The following is a 16,186-nucleotide window of genomic DNA, read 5'->3' as shown; positions in this document are numbered from 1 at the left end:
AGAAGCCACTCTCTCACCACAGATGTCTTCACCCTCGGTCCATTCCAGCAGGGTCGCCCCTTCAGCTACTGGCACCGTAGTGGCAGGACGCTGGAAGAGGGGCTTGGCGTGCAGGCGACCCTTGCGCTGGCGGGATGCAGGGGAGCTGGGCTGCCCTGGTCCACCTTGCCTTCTGTGGGGGAGGCAGCAGTGCGGATGACCGGCACTGGCGCAGCTCAACCCCGGGAGAAACAGAGAGGTCATGTGCGTCTCTGTTGTCCCGTATTCTGGAACAAAAAGAAAAGAAAAAGTAAAAATCAAAAATTTTAAAACAATAAAGGAGAAAACAGCCCTGCAGAGCAGGGAGTGTCTTGCCTCCTTGGACACTAAGCAAAAAACTGGCAGTCTCTCTCTCCAGGCTGAGGGTATAGCTGTGGAGGAGGGGCTAACAGTCTTCACTTAGTGTCACGCCTCCTATGGAGATGAGCTATACCAAAGGTCTTCTGTGTCCCAAGGTCTTCTGTGTCCCCCAAGGAAACTGGGCGAGAAAAAACATTTCCCGAACTCGGGTTCGGTTCCAAGTGGTACCTCGCGAAACTTTACGTAATAACTTCATAAATTGATTTCTACTGTAAAAAACTACTTCCTGAACTTGGGTTCGGTTCCAAGTGGTACCTTGGAACCGAACCAGAATTCAGTAAATATTTTTTTACAGTAGAAACCAATTTATAAAGTTATTACGGGAAGTCTCGCAAGACTTCACAAAGTAATAACTTCGGCTCATTCTAACTTTGCTCGCTCCGTACAGTAAGGAAACAGTTTTATGCAAATCTACTTCGGATGTTTCATCAAAAGTCGATTAGCTCATCCCTAGTCTGACCAATATCTACAGAACAGGCAATGCGCATTACAGATTACTCTGCATACATAATAAGACAACCAACCTGTTTCATATATGCATAGCACATTGTCTCAGCTACGCGCTTCCCCTCATCATAACAAGCTCGGGGGCCTATGGGATTCACATGTCCCCAGTAGTCTTCATTTTGAGGGTGTACTTCTGGATCTGATTATGTAAATGAAAGACAAGCTTAGTCGTTATTTCTAAGTAAATGTAATCACATCAAAGATTAATACGCATAATCTAGACTGTATGCTTAGAAAGGAACCGTTAAATCAATATAATATGAAGGGTCAAAGATGACTTAAACCAAGTATTGCATAATTTCCTACAGTCTTGGCTCTATCTTTTGCTTTGCAGCATGACACCAGGGATAATTGTGTTAACAATTTATGAGACGCAGGAACAATGTTGAAAGCGATTTCAAGTGTGAACCCCTTTAGCAATACGCTTGTGAATGCAATACCAAATCTACCAAGATATTGCAATGTAATTTCACAATATTACCTCCATAGACCTCAGAAGTAGACGCCAGTAGTAGCCGAGCTCCAACACGCTTCGCTAATCCTAGAAAAGACAAGTATATAAAAGAATAAGAATTTTATTTTATTTCGGAGTTCAATGTCTGAAAAAACTGCTGAATGAATGTTCATCAGATAATTTTTTCGCCTATGCAGCCTTCCACATTTTAGTCCACTTTAGTCCCATTACAGTCCTTCAAGCTGACCGTATATTCAATTATACTGGGGGAAGGCGAACAGTCCTACTGGGAAAGTTCTTATAGACAGATGGCTCAAGGACTAAAGTTCTTTTGTCCAACTAATTTTCAAATACGTTTTCTTTACCACTTAGGCAGCAGCTGTAAATGGTCTCAAGTAATAAAAGAAGCCATACTTACCGGTAACACTTTTCTCCCTTGCAGCTTCTGGTGCTGGGCTCCAGTCCTGCCCCACTGACGTCATCGTCCTGACTGCAGCAGTGACGTTCCATGCACACCACCTCACCACTGCAGCCAATCACAGATCTCTTGCAGTGCATAGAGATCTATGTGCGTGAACATCACCGCTACAGCCAGGAAGAAAACGTCAGCTGGGCAGGACTGGAGCACTGTGCTAGAAGAGGCAGGGGAGAAAAGTGGCGAGTATGGCTTCTTTTCTTAATTCCGGCCTTTTCCCGAGTGTTTATTTAACTCAGACAACCCCTTTAAGGCTGACCACAAAGGCTCGTGGCTGACGGCCCTCTCTCCCATCTCCCTTATACGCATTCATTTTCCATCTGATATGGGGGGGGGGGGGGGGGGATTTACTGGATTCTAACAACGCTAGTGTGAAAGTACCCTTAGTGGTATAATGGTTTACCTTGTGTGTAGAGATCCCAGGTTCGAGTCCTTGGAGAGTTGTACATTTTCTTTGTAATTTTTTTTTCTCTCTTATTTAAAACCATAATCAATAATCATAATAATAAGGCCTTACTATATTGAGAATAGTGGTGTGTTTTTTTTTTATAAAACCTATTACTGTTTTATTCAAAATATGATGATTATAAACCAGTAATATTTATTAGCTTTCTAAAAGAAACTTTTCTTATGGGATAAATGTCGGGGAAAAAAAAACTTCCAAGTCTATCCCAAGATTCAGACCTGGGATCTCTACATGCAAAACTAATCACTTAACCACCAAGCTATAACATTACCCCACAGAGATGTGCGTTTTTTCTATGCTTATAAGCCAACACACATTACAGGTGTCTGTTTAATAGATTGTGTGGGAATAAACCAGTAACATGTAGATTAGCTTTCTGAGCAGATCTCAGTGTGGTGAAGCTATAGTATATAGTGATATGATATTAGTAGCACACAGCTCTGCCCTCAGACTGATGTCTAGCCCTGTCAATCAAAGGGAGGGGGGTGCTTGCAGAGCACAGGGGGTGTTACAAAGCCGTGCTCAAAGGATTCGGCTTTGACTCGTGCTCAAAATTCTCATTTGCATATCAATAAAAATGCAGATTTCTCAGCAGTCGTTTATCACACAGACAAAAGAAAGGTATTGTTTTAATCAGTATGATGAGCCCTACCAGGAAGTTTGTCTGGTTTAATAGGGTTGATCCTGGTGACAGAGCATCTTTAAAGATATGCAAATTAGCTACTGCAAGTGCCCAGGGGCAGCGAGTGTGCTGCAAATGCCCAGCTTTACTTGAACCCGACTTCTCCCCTCATTATTGTCCAGCCAGCCTTGTGGCGTTATTCTTATCTCCATTCGTGATCCGGTGCCTCCACGCATCACCGCCGGGCCTGGGCATGCATAGTACATTGTCAATTGTGGGCAGAGGCATACTGATATGCAGTGTGTACACGTGGATTAAGTAACCGGGCAATTGTGAACGCTTCATTCCCAACAATCACCTGCAGAATCGGGCTGTCTAATACAGCATTGACTCCCTGGGTCAAGGACCCTTGTGCAGAATTCTAGTAACTCAATTTGAGCCTCACACCGATAACTGCATTACTCTTCTGTCAGTAAATGTATCTAGGTGTATCAGGAGAACAAAAGAGCTATACTGTTATCCAAATTCTGCTACTCCACTATTTTACTAACAGATAACATCTTTCACTTACAGGAGAAGCGAACTGACAAATTAACTATCCATATAAGAGTTTTACTTTTGTCATAACTGCTACAGAAGTCCAATATTTAGTATTTAATGGTATACGGTACTGCTAAAATGAAAAATAAAAATGTAAACAATTTTTTTTAACACAGAGTTAAACAGGTGTCCCTTTAACGGGCTTCTGTCAGCCCACTAAACCGTTTTTTTTTTGTTTTTTTGGGTTAATAATAATCCCTACACTGCGAGCTCCCTATACATAAGCTAAATATTCATTTTTGTTCAGTAGATTTTGTTAAAAAGCAATTTTTATAATATGTAAATTACCTTGCTACCAGCAAGTAGGGCGGCTACTTGCTGGTAGCAGCCGCATCCTCCTCTCATAATGACGCCCCCTCCGCTGTGTGAGTGACAGGGCCAGGGAACGGGATCGTTCTCTGCTGGCCCTGTTTGAATTCAAAATATCGCGCCTGCGCCGTACCTGTCTTTAATCGGCGCAGGTGCACTGAGAGGCGGCCGCTCTGTCGGCCGCTCCATCCTCAATGCGCCTGCGCCGATGACGTCACATCTACACCCGGCGCAGGCGCATTGAGGATGGAGCGGCCGCCTCTCAGTGCGCCTGCGCCGATTAAAGACAGGTACGGCGCAGGCGCGATATTTTGAATTCAAACAGGGCCAGCAAACAAGCCCTTTAATCTCTGTATACTGAGAAGATGCACTACTTTCTACCTTTTTCTTGCTTTAGTAAATCATTAATACCTCTGCTTGCAACCAGTGGATAAAAGTATTCTTGCTTTTATTTAGAGGCAGAAGAACTCTAAGGACTTCATCTGGCTGAGGAATTATTACAATGTATCCAGTCAATACACACCTGTGAGCTAACACACAATAGAGTAAAATTCTCTGTCCTGACGGCTAGGGTAGTAGCTCTTACACCGATACATTGTAGCAAACTTAAGCTGTGTAGAAGTAGTACTAGGTCAGGATGCATTTTAAGCCTGTGATGATCATGGATCTTGAAAAAGGGTATGGGATTGATGCACCAAGTATTTGTTAATATAAAAACTTGATTTAAAGGGTCACTGGGTTTTCATAAAACTTTGGATATGTAAGAGACATACCTAAGGTTTTTATTATTGGTGGGTGGTCAAGTGTTGAGATAAAGAGAGAGAAGTGTTAACATAACGCACTCTCTCTCCTCGGTGCAGGAGGGGAAGAGAGACAGACTCAACAGAAAGTCTACGGGCTTGTCTCTATTCTGTCCCCCGCAGCGAGGAGAGTGATATGCGAGAACTTCTCTTGCCTCGTTCTGGCCATCAGTGGGGGTCTCAATACTCAAAACCCTTGATGCGTCTCTATGACATATCAAAAGTTTTATGGATACTCAGTGACCCTTAAAACAATCATTTTCTGACAACGCATCCCCTTTAGGCTAAATGCACACCATCAGGATGTACATTGTATTCTATAGGAATTTGAAACTTCTCCATTCGCTTCTATAGGGAGAGTAAAATTTGCATGTGGAAAATACGCACCAAATCCATGTGCAAATCCGCATCAACTGACGCAGATTGTCCGCATGGATTGCCCTGCAAACGTCTGCAGATTCTCCGCACGTAAATCCTAACGTGTGCAATTACCCTTAGGATTGGGAAATAGCCTACACCAGCAACCTGGTTCACATCTACATTAAGAACTCTGTTTCTGCTCCTGTCACAGAACAGAACAGACTTCAAGCTGTGACGGATACTATCAGAGCCTGATGAACCCCTCTGCCTGCATGTTAGGCTGGGTTCACATACCACCGTGCACTCATTCAGTGTAATAGGATCCGGCTGTTTTCCGGAATATTTGCCAGCTGTTCACCAGATAAAAAAATACTGCTTCTGGTATTTTTTTTCCATCCGAAAGTCAGCATGTATGCTGGATACAGTGACTTCCATCAATCTGTTCCTATGCTGGAACAGACTGCCGGAGTTCAAAGCGCATATGTGAACCCAGCCGTACCAGAAAAAAAAAAAATGCCCTGAATAACGCGCTATTTTTTCCCTCCAGTAATTCTGATGTGAACAGAGCTAGGATCTCTAGTGGAAGGCTGCAGAAGGACAGCAGATATGCAAATTTATATATCGTGTTATATAAAACTTACCCAACATGTTCAAGGTTCCTATCGTGTTGGTTTTTAAAGTCTTGATTGGATTATACATGTAATTTGGAGGAGAAGCGGGAGAGGCTAAATGATAAATCTGGTCCACTATGAGGAAAAACAAACATGTAAGAGACAATATTAATTCGAAGATACCTCTAAAATGATGCATTTTTATTTTATTCCTGACCACTATGCAATATACATTTTTTGTATTATTAATTCGGAACATGTTAGCTTCAACTGATTGGTATAGAATATGCTGTCTCTAAGTAATCAGTTGTGCATGATAAAACAACAGGATCCCACAGGCAATGCTCATCTTGATGACTGAAAAAATATGAAGCCCAAAGCTACACCTTCTATGATTTTTTTTATATTAAAAGACACTTGTATTCCCCATTCGATTATCATAAAAAATAATGTGGTGGGTTTTTCAGCAAAAAAAAAAAAAAAAAAAGCTGAAAAGGTTGAACTTTAACCACCTCCGGACCGCCTAACGCACATGTGCGTTCCGGAGGTGGCAGCGCTGCGCACAGTCACGCATATACGCGTCATCTCGCGAGACGCGAGATGACGCGAATATGCGCGCGCGCATGCGCAGTTCGCGCCGGCATTTCGCACAGCAGTATTTCGTCAGCAACCTGCCAGCCAATGATCGTGGCTGGCAGGTTGCTGATTTTTAAAAAATCCAATCAAAGTGCCAGATAGCAGATCATATTAGTAAATATGATCTGTTATATGGCTGCCTGCTCCTCTGCTGGTTCTTTTCGTCGGTTGGATCCAGCAGAGGAGCAGGCTTCACAATGAGTACACCAACACTACACTATAGCCCCTGATCACCCCCCTGAACCCCAATTAACCCTTTGATCCCCCCTGTCAATCACAAGTGAAAAGAAAAAAGTGATCAGTGCAAACTGTCACTTTTTTTTTTCACTGTTATTGACCGTTAGGTTTTAGGTATAGTTTAGGTCCCTTGGTTAGGTAGTTAGCGATCAGTTAGCGCCCAGCCCACCGCACCGCAGTCCGTTATTCGCTGATTAGCGTATCGCTAATCAGCATTTGTACTTTTATAGTATCTGGAAGTGATCAAAACTGATCACGGTCAGATCTATAATTGTATTAGTGTCACTTTAGTTCGCCCTCCACCCAAAACGCAGTGTTTGCCCGATCAGGCCTGATCGGTCGCCCACACGTGCGTTCGCCCACACCCGCCCCACCGCAGTGACAAAAAAAAATTTTTTTTTGATCACTGCACATTCACTTTACACGCACTGCGGCGATAAAAAAATCAGTTTTGATATTTTTTATCAACCGCAGCGGCCTCCGGTACTTCGCTAGGCCTCCCCTTTGTAAGACAGGCTTGCTTTTTTTTTCTTGGGTAGTCTCAGGGAATACCCCTAAATTTAGTTGCCCACATGTCTAACAGGGGGTATTCCTCTGAAGAGGCCTACAGGCTTCTGACCCAGTCGGATGAGGAGTGGGAACCCTCATCTGATGAATCCAGCGGGTCAGAATACGAACCTGTAGAAAGCAGTGGCTCTCTGACCCAAAGTTCGGACGAGGAGGCTGAGGTCCCTGATACCACCAGGCGTACCCGGCCCCGTGTCGCTAGACCGCAGGTTGCGCAGGATCCGCTTCAAGAGCAGCAGAGTGGGGCTGGTGCTGTCGGATTACGTGGTGAGGCATACACCAGCAGCCCAGCCCTCCCTGGACCTAGTACCAGCACTGCCGTACAACCTGGTGAAGTAGCGAGCACCAGAAGGGCAGTTGAAGCTGGTACGGTGGCACGTGCAGTAGTGACCCCGTCGCAGCTACCGCAAAGACGTGCCCGTAGAGCCCCTAGAATCCCAGAGGTGCTGGCAAACCCTGATTGGCAGTCCCCAACTTCAGCCGCACCTGTAGTTTTCCCTTTCACTGCCCAGTCTGGAGTTCGGGTTGAGACGGCTCAGATCGGTTCGGCCCTGGGATTTTTTGAGCTGTTCTTGACTGCGGAGCTTTTAGACATAGTTGTGGCCGAAACAAACAGGTATGCCACACAATTTATCACCGCTAACCCGGGAAGCTTTTATGCCCAGCCTTTCCGGTGGAAACCAGTCCAAGTTTCCGAACTTAAAACTTTTCTGGGCCTCCTCCTCAACATGGGCCTGACAAAAAAGCATGAATTGCGGTCATATTGGTCCACAAACCCGATTCATCACATGCCCATGTTCTCTGCTGCCATGTCCAGGGCACGTTTTGAGGCCATCCTGCGGTTCCTGCACTTTAGTGACAACACCGCCTCCCGTCCCAGGGGCCACCCTGCTTTTGACCGGCTCCACAAAATTCGGCCCCTCATAGACCATTTCAACCAGAAATTTGCAGATATTTATACCCCAGAGCAAAACATCTGCATAGACGAGTCCCTGATACATTTTACCGGGCGCCTTGGCTTCAAACAATACATCCCAAGCAAGCGCGCCCGGTATGGGGTCAAATTGTATAAGCTCTGTGAAAGGGCCACAGGCTATACCCACAAATTTCAGGGTCTATGAGGGAAAAGATCAGACCCTGGAGCCGGTCGGTTGCCCTGACTACCTGGGGAGCAGTGGGAAGACAGTTTGGGACTTCTTGTCACCCTTATTTGGCAAGGGGTACCATCTTTATGTGGACAATTTTTACACAAGTGTGGCCCTCTTTAGGCATTTGTTTCTAGAACGGATTGGCGCCTGTGGTACCGCGCGAACTAGTCGCGCGGGCTTCCCCCAACGGCTCGTTACCACCCGTCTTGCAAGGGGGCAGAGGGCCGCACTGTGTAACGAAGAACTGCTCGCGGTGAAATGGAGAGACAAGCGTGACGTTTACATGCTCTCCTCCATTCACGCAGACACGACAATACAAATTGAGCGAGCAACCCGTGTCATTGAAAAGCCCCTCTCAGTCCACGACTATAACCTCCACATGGGAGGGGTCGACTTCAATGACCAGATGTTGTCTCCGTATTTAGTTTCCCGACGCACCAGACGCTGGTATAAGAAGGTGTCTGTATATTTAATTCAATTGGCTCTGTACAATAGTTTTGTTCTCTACAGTAAGGCTGGGAGAACTGGATCCTTCCTCAAATTTCAGGAAGAGATCATCGAGAACCTCCTGTATCCAGGAGGTTCCGTGGCCCCAACCACCAGTGTAGTTAGCCGTCTACACGAGCGACATTTCCCCAATGTCGTTCCTGGTACCTCAACCCAACAGTCACCCCGAAAAAGATGTCGTGTCTGTAGCAGGAGTGGAATAAGGCGTGACATCCGCTATTTCTGTCCTGACTGTCCGGACCACCCTGCCCTATGCTTTGGAGAGTGTTTCCGGAAGTACCACTCACAGGTACACTATTAGCATAGGGATCATCTCACCAGGACAGGCACACAGGGCTATTAGGGCCCATTCACTCACAGCTGCTGCAAACGTCTCCTTTCGCATAACGCACTTCGCCACATCTTTGGGCGATTTGCGCTTTGCACATTGACCCATGGGGAAGGAGAGGTTTGTTCTATAAAGGTAAAAAAACAGGTAAGCAAACAGGTTAATGTTTAGTTCCAAAAGTTAAAGTTACATGTTCTGTTCCAAAGTTAATAAAATTATTGCGTTGTGGCCTGGTTTTTTCTTTTTTTTTTTTTTTACCTTCCAGGTGGACCAACCGATTGACCAGCTGCAGCACCGATGTGCATTCTGACAGAAGCATTGCGCTGCTGTCAGATTACACGCAAGTCGGTGTATGCGGCGCTGCAAGACGGGATTTTCTCCTCTGCAGTGACAGATACGTTTGCCGAGGCATACGAGCTGAGGAGGAGGCGGCGTTCCTATGCTTTGGCAAACACTTATATATATATATATATATATAAAAAAATCCCGGCAATGATTTATTCATTCACATCGATTGATGCGAATGGAGAAATCTGGTTTGCCAGGGCATACGAGCTAAGTGGGTATGGATGTAGGGCGGAGCTCCTATGTCCTGGCAGACGCCTTTCCCCTCCATTTTTTTTTTTGGCAGAGATTTTTTCATCCACATTGATCAATGCGAATGAAGAAATCTGTGCCGTTCATTTTTTTCTTTCAGCCCAGAGGCTGAACGGAAAAAAAAATCTCATTATCTGTATGCTCAATATAAGGAGAATAGCAGAAACTCCTAATGCTGGCCATACATGTAATGATTGCGGAGACCCTCAAATGCCAGGGCAGTACAAACACCCCACAACTGACCCCATTTTGGAAAGAAGACACCCCAAGGTATTTGCTGAGGGGCATATTGAGTCCATGAAAGATTTAAATTTTTGTCCTAAGTTAGCGGAAAGTGAGACTTTGTGAGAAAAAACAAAAAAAAAAATAAATTTCCGCTAACTTATGCGAAAAAAAAAAAAATTTCTATGAACTTGCCAGGCCCCTCATTGGATACCTTGGGGTGTCTTCTTTCCAAAGTGGGGTCACATGCGGGGTATTTATACTGCCCTGGCTTTTTAGGGGCCCTAAAGTGTGAGAAGAAGTCTGGGATCCAAATGTCTAAAAATGCCCTCCTAAAAGGAATTTGGGCACCTTTGCGCATCTAGGCTGCAAAAAAGTGTGACACAACTGGTATCGCCGTACTCAGAAGAAGTTGGGGAATGTGTTTTGGGGTGTCATTTTACATATACCCATGCTGGGTGAGATAAATATCTTGGTCAAATGCCAACTTTGTATAAAAAAATGGGAAAAGTTGTCGTTTGCCAAGATATTTCTCTCACCCAGCATGGGTATATGTAAAATGACACCCCAAAACACATTCCCCAACTTCTCCTGAGTACGGCGATACCAGATGTGTGACACTTTTTTGATGCCAAGGTGGGCAAAGGGGCGCATATTCCAAAGTGCACCTTTCGGATTTCACCGGTCATTTTTTACAGATTTTGATTGCAAAGTACTTCTCACACATATGGGCCCCTAAATTGCCAGGGCAGTATAACTACGCCACAAGTGACCCCATTTTGGAAAGAAGACACCCCAAGGTATTCCGTGAGGGGCATGGCGAGTTCCTAGAATTTTTTATCGCAAGTTAGTGCAATATGAGACTTTGTAAGAAAAATAAAAAAAATAAAAATCATCATCATTTTCCGCTAACTTGTGACAAAAAATAAAAAGTTCTATGAACTCACTATGCCCATCAGCGAATACCTTAGGGTGTCTACTTTCCGAAATGGGGTCATTTGTGGGGGTTTTCTACTGTCTGGGCATTGTAGAACCTCAGGAAACATGACAGGTGCTCAGAAAATCAGAGCCGTTTCAAAAAGCGGAAATTCACATTTTTGTACCATAGTTTGTAAATGCTATAACTTTTACCCAAACCATTTTTTTTTTTTGCCCAAACATTTTTTTTTTTATCAAAGACATGTAGAACTATAAATTTAGCGAAAAATTTATATATGGATGTCGTTTTTTTTGCAAAATTTCACAGCTGAAAGTGAAAAATGTCATTTTTTTGCAAAAAAATCGTTACATTTTGATTAATAACAAAAAAAAGTAAAAATGTCAGCAGCAATAAAATACCACCAAATGAAAGCTCTATTAGTGAGAAGAAAAGGAGGTAAAATTCATTTGGGTGGTAAGTTGCATGACCGAGCGATAAACGGTGAAAGGAGTGTAGTGCCGAAGTGTAAAAAGTGCTCTGGTCATGAAGGGGGTTTCACCTAGCGGGGCTGAAGTGGTTAAAAAGGGTTACCCCTCTTTTTCTTACTAATGATCTATCCTTTGGGTAGGTCTTCAGCATCTGATCGGCAGGGGTCGGACAACCAGGACTTTACTGGCCTGTGGGAAGTACTGTGCATTCTCAAACAGCTGATCGGCAGGAGTCCCTAGTCCAACCCCCACCAATCAGATGCTGATGACCTATCCAAAGGATAGATCATCAGTAAGAAAAAGGTAGATTGTTTAGGGACCTGGTCCTCTGAAATGAAATATATTTATATATTTAAATTATCAACATTTTATTTGGTATAAAAAAACATTTTGGAGAAATAAATGCAGCCACATGAAATGTGTAGCCGGTGAAGGGGGGGGGGGGGTTTCGTTAAAAATGTGCAGGAACTGAAAGTGCTGGTAAACCAATGAAACATACATAAAACAAAAGCATAAACATAATACATAAAGAAAGGATAAACTAAGCATCAAAATAGAAAAGGCTTTGAAATAAGTGATGTGCGCTAAAGAAATCGTGTGACATGGACAGGGCGCCTTGCACAATCTCTTTTTACACCCTGTAAGGGTGCACTCACACAGCTGTAGTTTTGGTCTGCGTCCAAACTGCATTTTTTGTGGACACGAATAGGCATGTTTCAATGGAGCCCTCAAAAAAGTGTGGGATGCACTGAAATGCACATGCAGACTGAAAATCGGATACAGTTGTGTGAATGGACTCTAAGATTGTTGCAACGCAAGTGGCTATCTGAATAGATCCGGAGGAGATTCCCTTCATTATCAAGGCTATGTTCACATGGGCAAAATATGCTACTGATTCGGCAGCATAAAACAAAACAAAAAACAGACTGTGCCTGCGTAAAATATATTTATATATAGTCCATCAAAAGCTTCCTATAAACTTTGTACATGACCATTATGGTTTTTTTTGGGTTTTTTTTCAGTAGCCCATATGAAAAACGCTGTGTGACATTTTACTTCTTTGAAACAGATTGGGTGGTGGTTTTCCAAACAAGGCAATGGGGAAGCAGAAACCTCACTCTTCTAAAATACTTAAGACTCAAAAAAAATAAGTGCTTTTCAACTACTAATTATGATGTTTTTGCTGTGGATTTTGCCATGTGAACCTGGCCTAACAATATCTCAGACGTCTACACTGTGGCTTTCCAGTGAATAGAGCTGAGCTATAATGCCTTACACAACCTGTGGAGAAGTGTGCTGTTGTGTCTGGAAGAAAGACCGGCTGGCCGAGAAGAACTGTGGTTCATATTCAATTTTAAGCCTTTTCCTTGGCAAACTGCATATACCCCATTCATTATCAGCTGTTCTCTAGCAATAAAACAGCTTTATAAAGTATGTACACTATATGGCCATCTGACCATGACAACAACTATACATAGACACGACAACTATACAGAATGGGTGCCAACTAGGAATGAGTGAATCGAGTCTAACAAATTATTATTATTAGCTAGAATCCTTCACTTGGGAAGGGCTGTCACCACAGGTGAAGAAGCGCCCGCCTGCCTGCTGACTGACAGGCACAGATATATCCCACCCGACCCTGACAATCTGGGTTCTGTGCTGCTGCAATGTGGGGGTCCCACACTTAATTTGAAGGGTCTACCACATTATGGCTGAAATGTACTTCTAGATGCTTTCACTTCACAATACTAGCACTTACAGTTGACTGGAGCAAAACCAGCAGATCAGAAATCTCACAAACTGACTGAGGGCAAAGTTGAAACTTCTCACAATGCCACCTGTAAAGAGGTCTTCATTACGTCCCATACTACAGTACTACCAAAGTTTGTCTATGGAGTATATGGCTGTGTGCTTGATTTTATGAAACTGTCTGCAATGAGTACGGCTGAAACCTCTGAACTTAATAATTAAGTGGGGTGTCAACCTACTTTTGACCCTATAATGATCATCTACAGAAAAGGTTTTATAGAGGTATTACTTCAAAAGGAGGAAGAGTAATGCTCCATTCACATGTCCGCAAAATGCTGTCCGCATCCGCACTTCCTTTCCACGGCCCCGCCAAAAAATAGAACATGTCCTATTCTTGTCCGCATCCACGGACAAGAAAAGACATTTCTATTATAGTGACGGCGATGTGCGGTCCGCAAAATGCGGAATGCACATGGCTGGTGTCTGTGCTTTTCATATCCGAAACTGTTTTGCTGTCTGCAGATTGCGGATGTGCAAAACACGGACATCGGCCATGTGAATGGACCCTTACTGAAAGATCCATAAAACGTCAGAGTGAACATGCAGGAATTTCTCCGGTAATGAGGATGTGTTTACCTTCAATGTAAAGTGGTTCCACCACATCATGATTAATGAGTTCAAAATTCTCGTGGCCAATCCAATGCTCCACATTCCTTTTCCTACCAGTAAAAAAATTGTCCACAACAGTAACCTCATGACCATCCATCATAAGTTTGTCTGTGAGATGTGAACCCACAAAACCAGCACCTCCAGTTATCTGCAACGACAATAGCAAATAAGGCTGTAAATGTATAAATAAGATTTAAGGCCAATGACAATATAAAATCAATATGAGCCCCAGTGGGCGTTCTTCATGACTAACAATCTTCTTGAACAACCATAAAGAAAAACAAAGGATCACAGCAGCATATCCGGTGTGTCTTTTTATTGGAAGCCTTGAGAGTGCACACACAAGAAAAGTACAACATTTCGGCTGCGCAGTAGCCTTTATCAAGTATACAAATAATAAAACTGGCAACCATAAATACTCATAAGTGGCCACTCCTATATCATAATGGAGCCAATCACCTAAAGGCTCAACTCAATCAACACATGTGCATAATTAAAAACAGCCCAAACACCGATTAGACTGTCTGCGACTCATTATAAAAAAATGTGTACCTGATCCATATTAAATGGCATCTGACCGTGCCGCGTGTGTGACGAACTGCGACCGCCGCGGCCACAATACGTCACGAAACCGTCACAGTGCCCCTAGTGGTCAATCCGCAAACAGGCCTCCCAGCCACTTTCAGCACACCGACAGTCTAACTTGAGTCCGTACAGTCGATAGGCTGAAAGCGCAGGGAGTGGACCGCCGACTGACCGCAAGTAAGCGTGTGACGAACTGGACCGGAACCACACACAGGGTAATTTAGCTGCCACCACCTTGCAATTTATGGGAGCAAGGAACCCACTATCTAGATAACAGAACCGAGTAGCTTTCTCTTCGGAGAGGCTAGGGTAAGTTTTTGCAGTGTTTGAAAACAGGCATATGGCTAGAGAAATGACTTGGAGGTAATTTTTATATATCTATATACAATACAAATTATCACGATGCACAGTAATTATAACACAATAATCAAGGAAAGTATAGTCCAATAAACAAAAGGGAGAAAAGAAAGAAAATACTTAGTTTCCGCAGAAAAGATGTCCGTTGCAGGGGTAAAGTCCAAGAAGCCTTTGTCCAGTGTAATATGCCTACAGCCCACAGGTTCTCTGGCTGAGGCCCTCTTCAGGTGTTGTTAAAAGTGGAGAACTCCTCTAGCAGATTCTAGGTCTTTGTTATAAAGGGTCCCAGAATCAAGGCGGGGAATTGAGAGTCCGCCTGCTGGGCAGGCTGTATTCCTGAGGTGAATGTCAGTTCTGAAATATGGCATGTGCCATATCGTGGGATGTCTCCGCTGTACACAAGTAACAAGCACATATTCACATTCCCCACAAAATATGGAGTTCAGGGATACCAAATATTACTATTATAACTGGTTCTATGATGGGGTAACACCATAACGTTAAAATAAACATCCAGCAAATTGAGATAGGAGTTATAGTGATGGGTTAAGTATTCAAAATTAGTCAAGTCCAGCTAAGGCCTAACCCTAACAAAAATATAAATGATTAAAGTTTAATATTACTTATAACAAACACATTGTCCATATAATGTCCAGGTCCACACCAGACCACCCAGATAACCAAGCTTTTGGGGATGTGGGAGAGAGCCCTAGGCTATAATCCCTAATACTAGGCCCTGAGCCCAGGGGCGACTCCTGATGGTGGAGGCCCCCTGTCCTCGAACCTAACTGGACACTCCTGATGTGCCCTAACAAGTAAGGTGATTAAGAGTCAGGGTCGAATGTGGCGGGCTGGTGTGGGCGTGGACAAGGAAGATCAATAACACGCAATGCACGGTGTATACAGCCCTGTTGATGCAGAGGACCAACAGGTACACGGTGCAATAAACTAAACTACAATTACAAAAGGACACCGAATGAAGGATAATCAATCATGTCACAGAACTAGTCTGTGTAAAGCCCCGACGCGTTTCCCCCACCGTATGGGATCATCAGGGGGTGGATACATATAAGATAAATCACCAATAAGGATAATAAAGCAAAGACCATGTCAGACGGGTGGAGACCCAAACAATGTTGGCATCCCTATAAAGTAGCCGTCTAGCAGGCGGTGTCACACGACATATATAGTTAAAAAAGAAAGGAAATTGGACCAGATAGTATTTCTGGGAGGTCTAGAGGGATAGGTGCAAAATCGGGCATCTTGATATAACGGGCATGTGCACCTCACATATGGCCATCAACCGTGGATATCTGTAGAGAAAAAGATAACACACGCTATATATATGCGTTCAAGTGTACACAGGTTACACACCCACTATTGTGAGACGCCTCCACCAACATCTATCAGATTATAGGAGAACACTCACTAGAGTAAGGCAACATATAGAGCACATACGTGATCGTGGTTGATGCCAAAAAAATACATATGGCAGTCTTCTAGATAGTGGTGCTCTAGACAACAGGTTGTGTTAATGTTGTCCACAGTCTGTTTGACTCACATCCAGTATG

General features: G+C 43.8%; 1 protein-coding gene across 3 annotated transcripts in view; it reads right to left on the bottom strand.

Annotated features, from left to right (window-relative positions):
- The window catches only part of UXS1 (UDP-glucuronate decarboxylase 1), a 94,636-nt gene that overhangs the window by 42,217 nt on the left and 36,233 nt on the right, over positions 1–16,186 (bottom strand). For all 3 annotated transcript variants that reach the window (XM_044284609.1, XM_044284611.1, XM_044284610.1), the window contains exons 6-9: positions 13,641–13,821; positions 5,634–5,738; positions 1,388–1,447; positions 924–1,045 (exon numbers count right to left, since the gene is read on the bottom strand). In XM_044284609.1, the coding sequence (XP_044140544.1) occupies positions 924–1,045; positions 1,388–1,447; positions 5,634–5,738; positions 13,641–13,821 (468 nt within the window). The remainder of the gene's footprint in view (positions 1–923; positions 1,046–1,387; positions 1,448–5,633; positions 5,739–13,640; positions 13,822–16,186) is intronic.

This window comes from Bufo gargarizans, chromosome 3, assembly GCF_014858855.1.
Source record: "Bufo gargarizans isolate SCDJY-AF-19 chromosome 3, ASM1485885v1, whole genome shotgun sequence".
Taxonomy (NCBI): Eukaryota; Metazoa; Chordata; class Amphibia; order Anura; family Bufonidae; genus Bufo; species Bufo gargarizans.
This window is presented reverse-complemented; position numbering and strand designations above follow the sequence as displayed.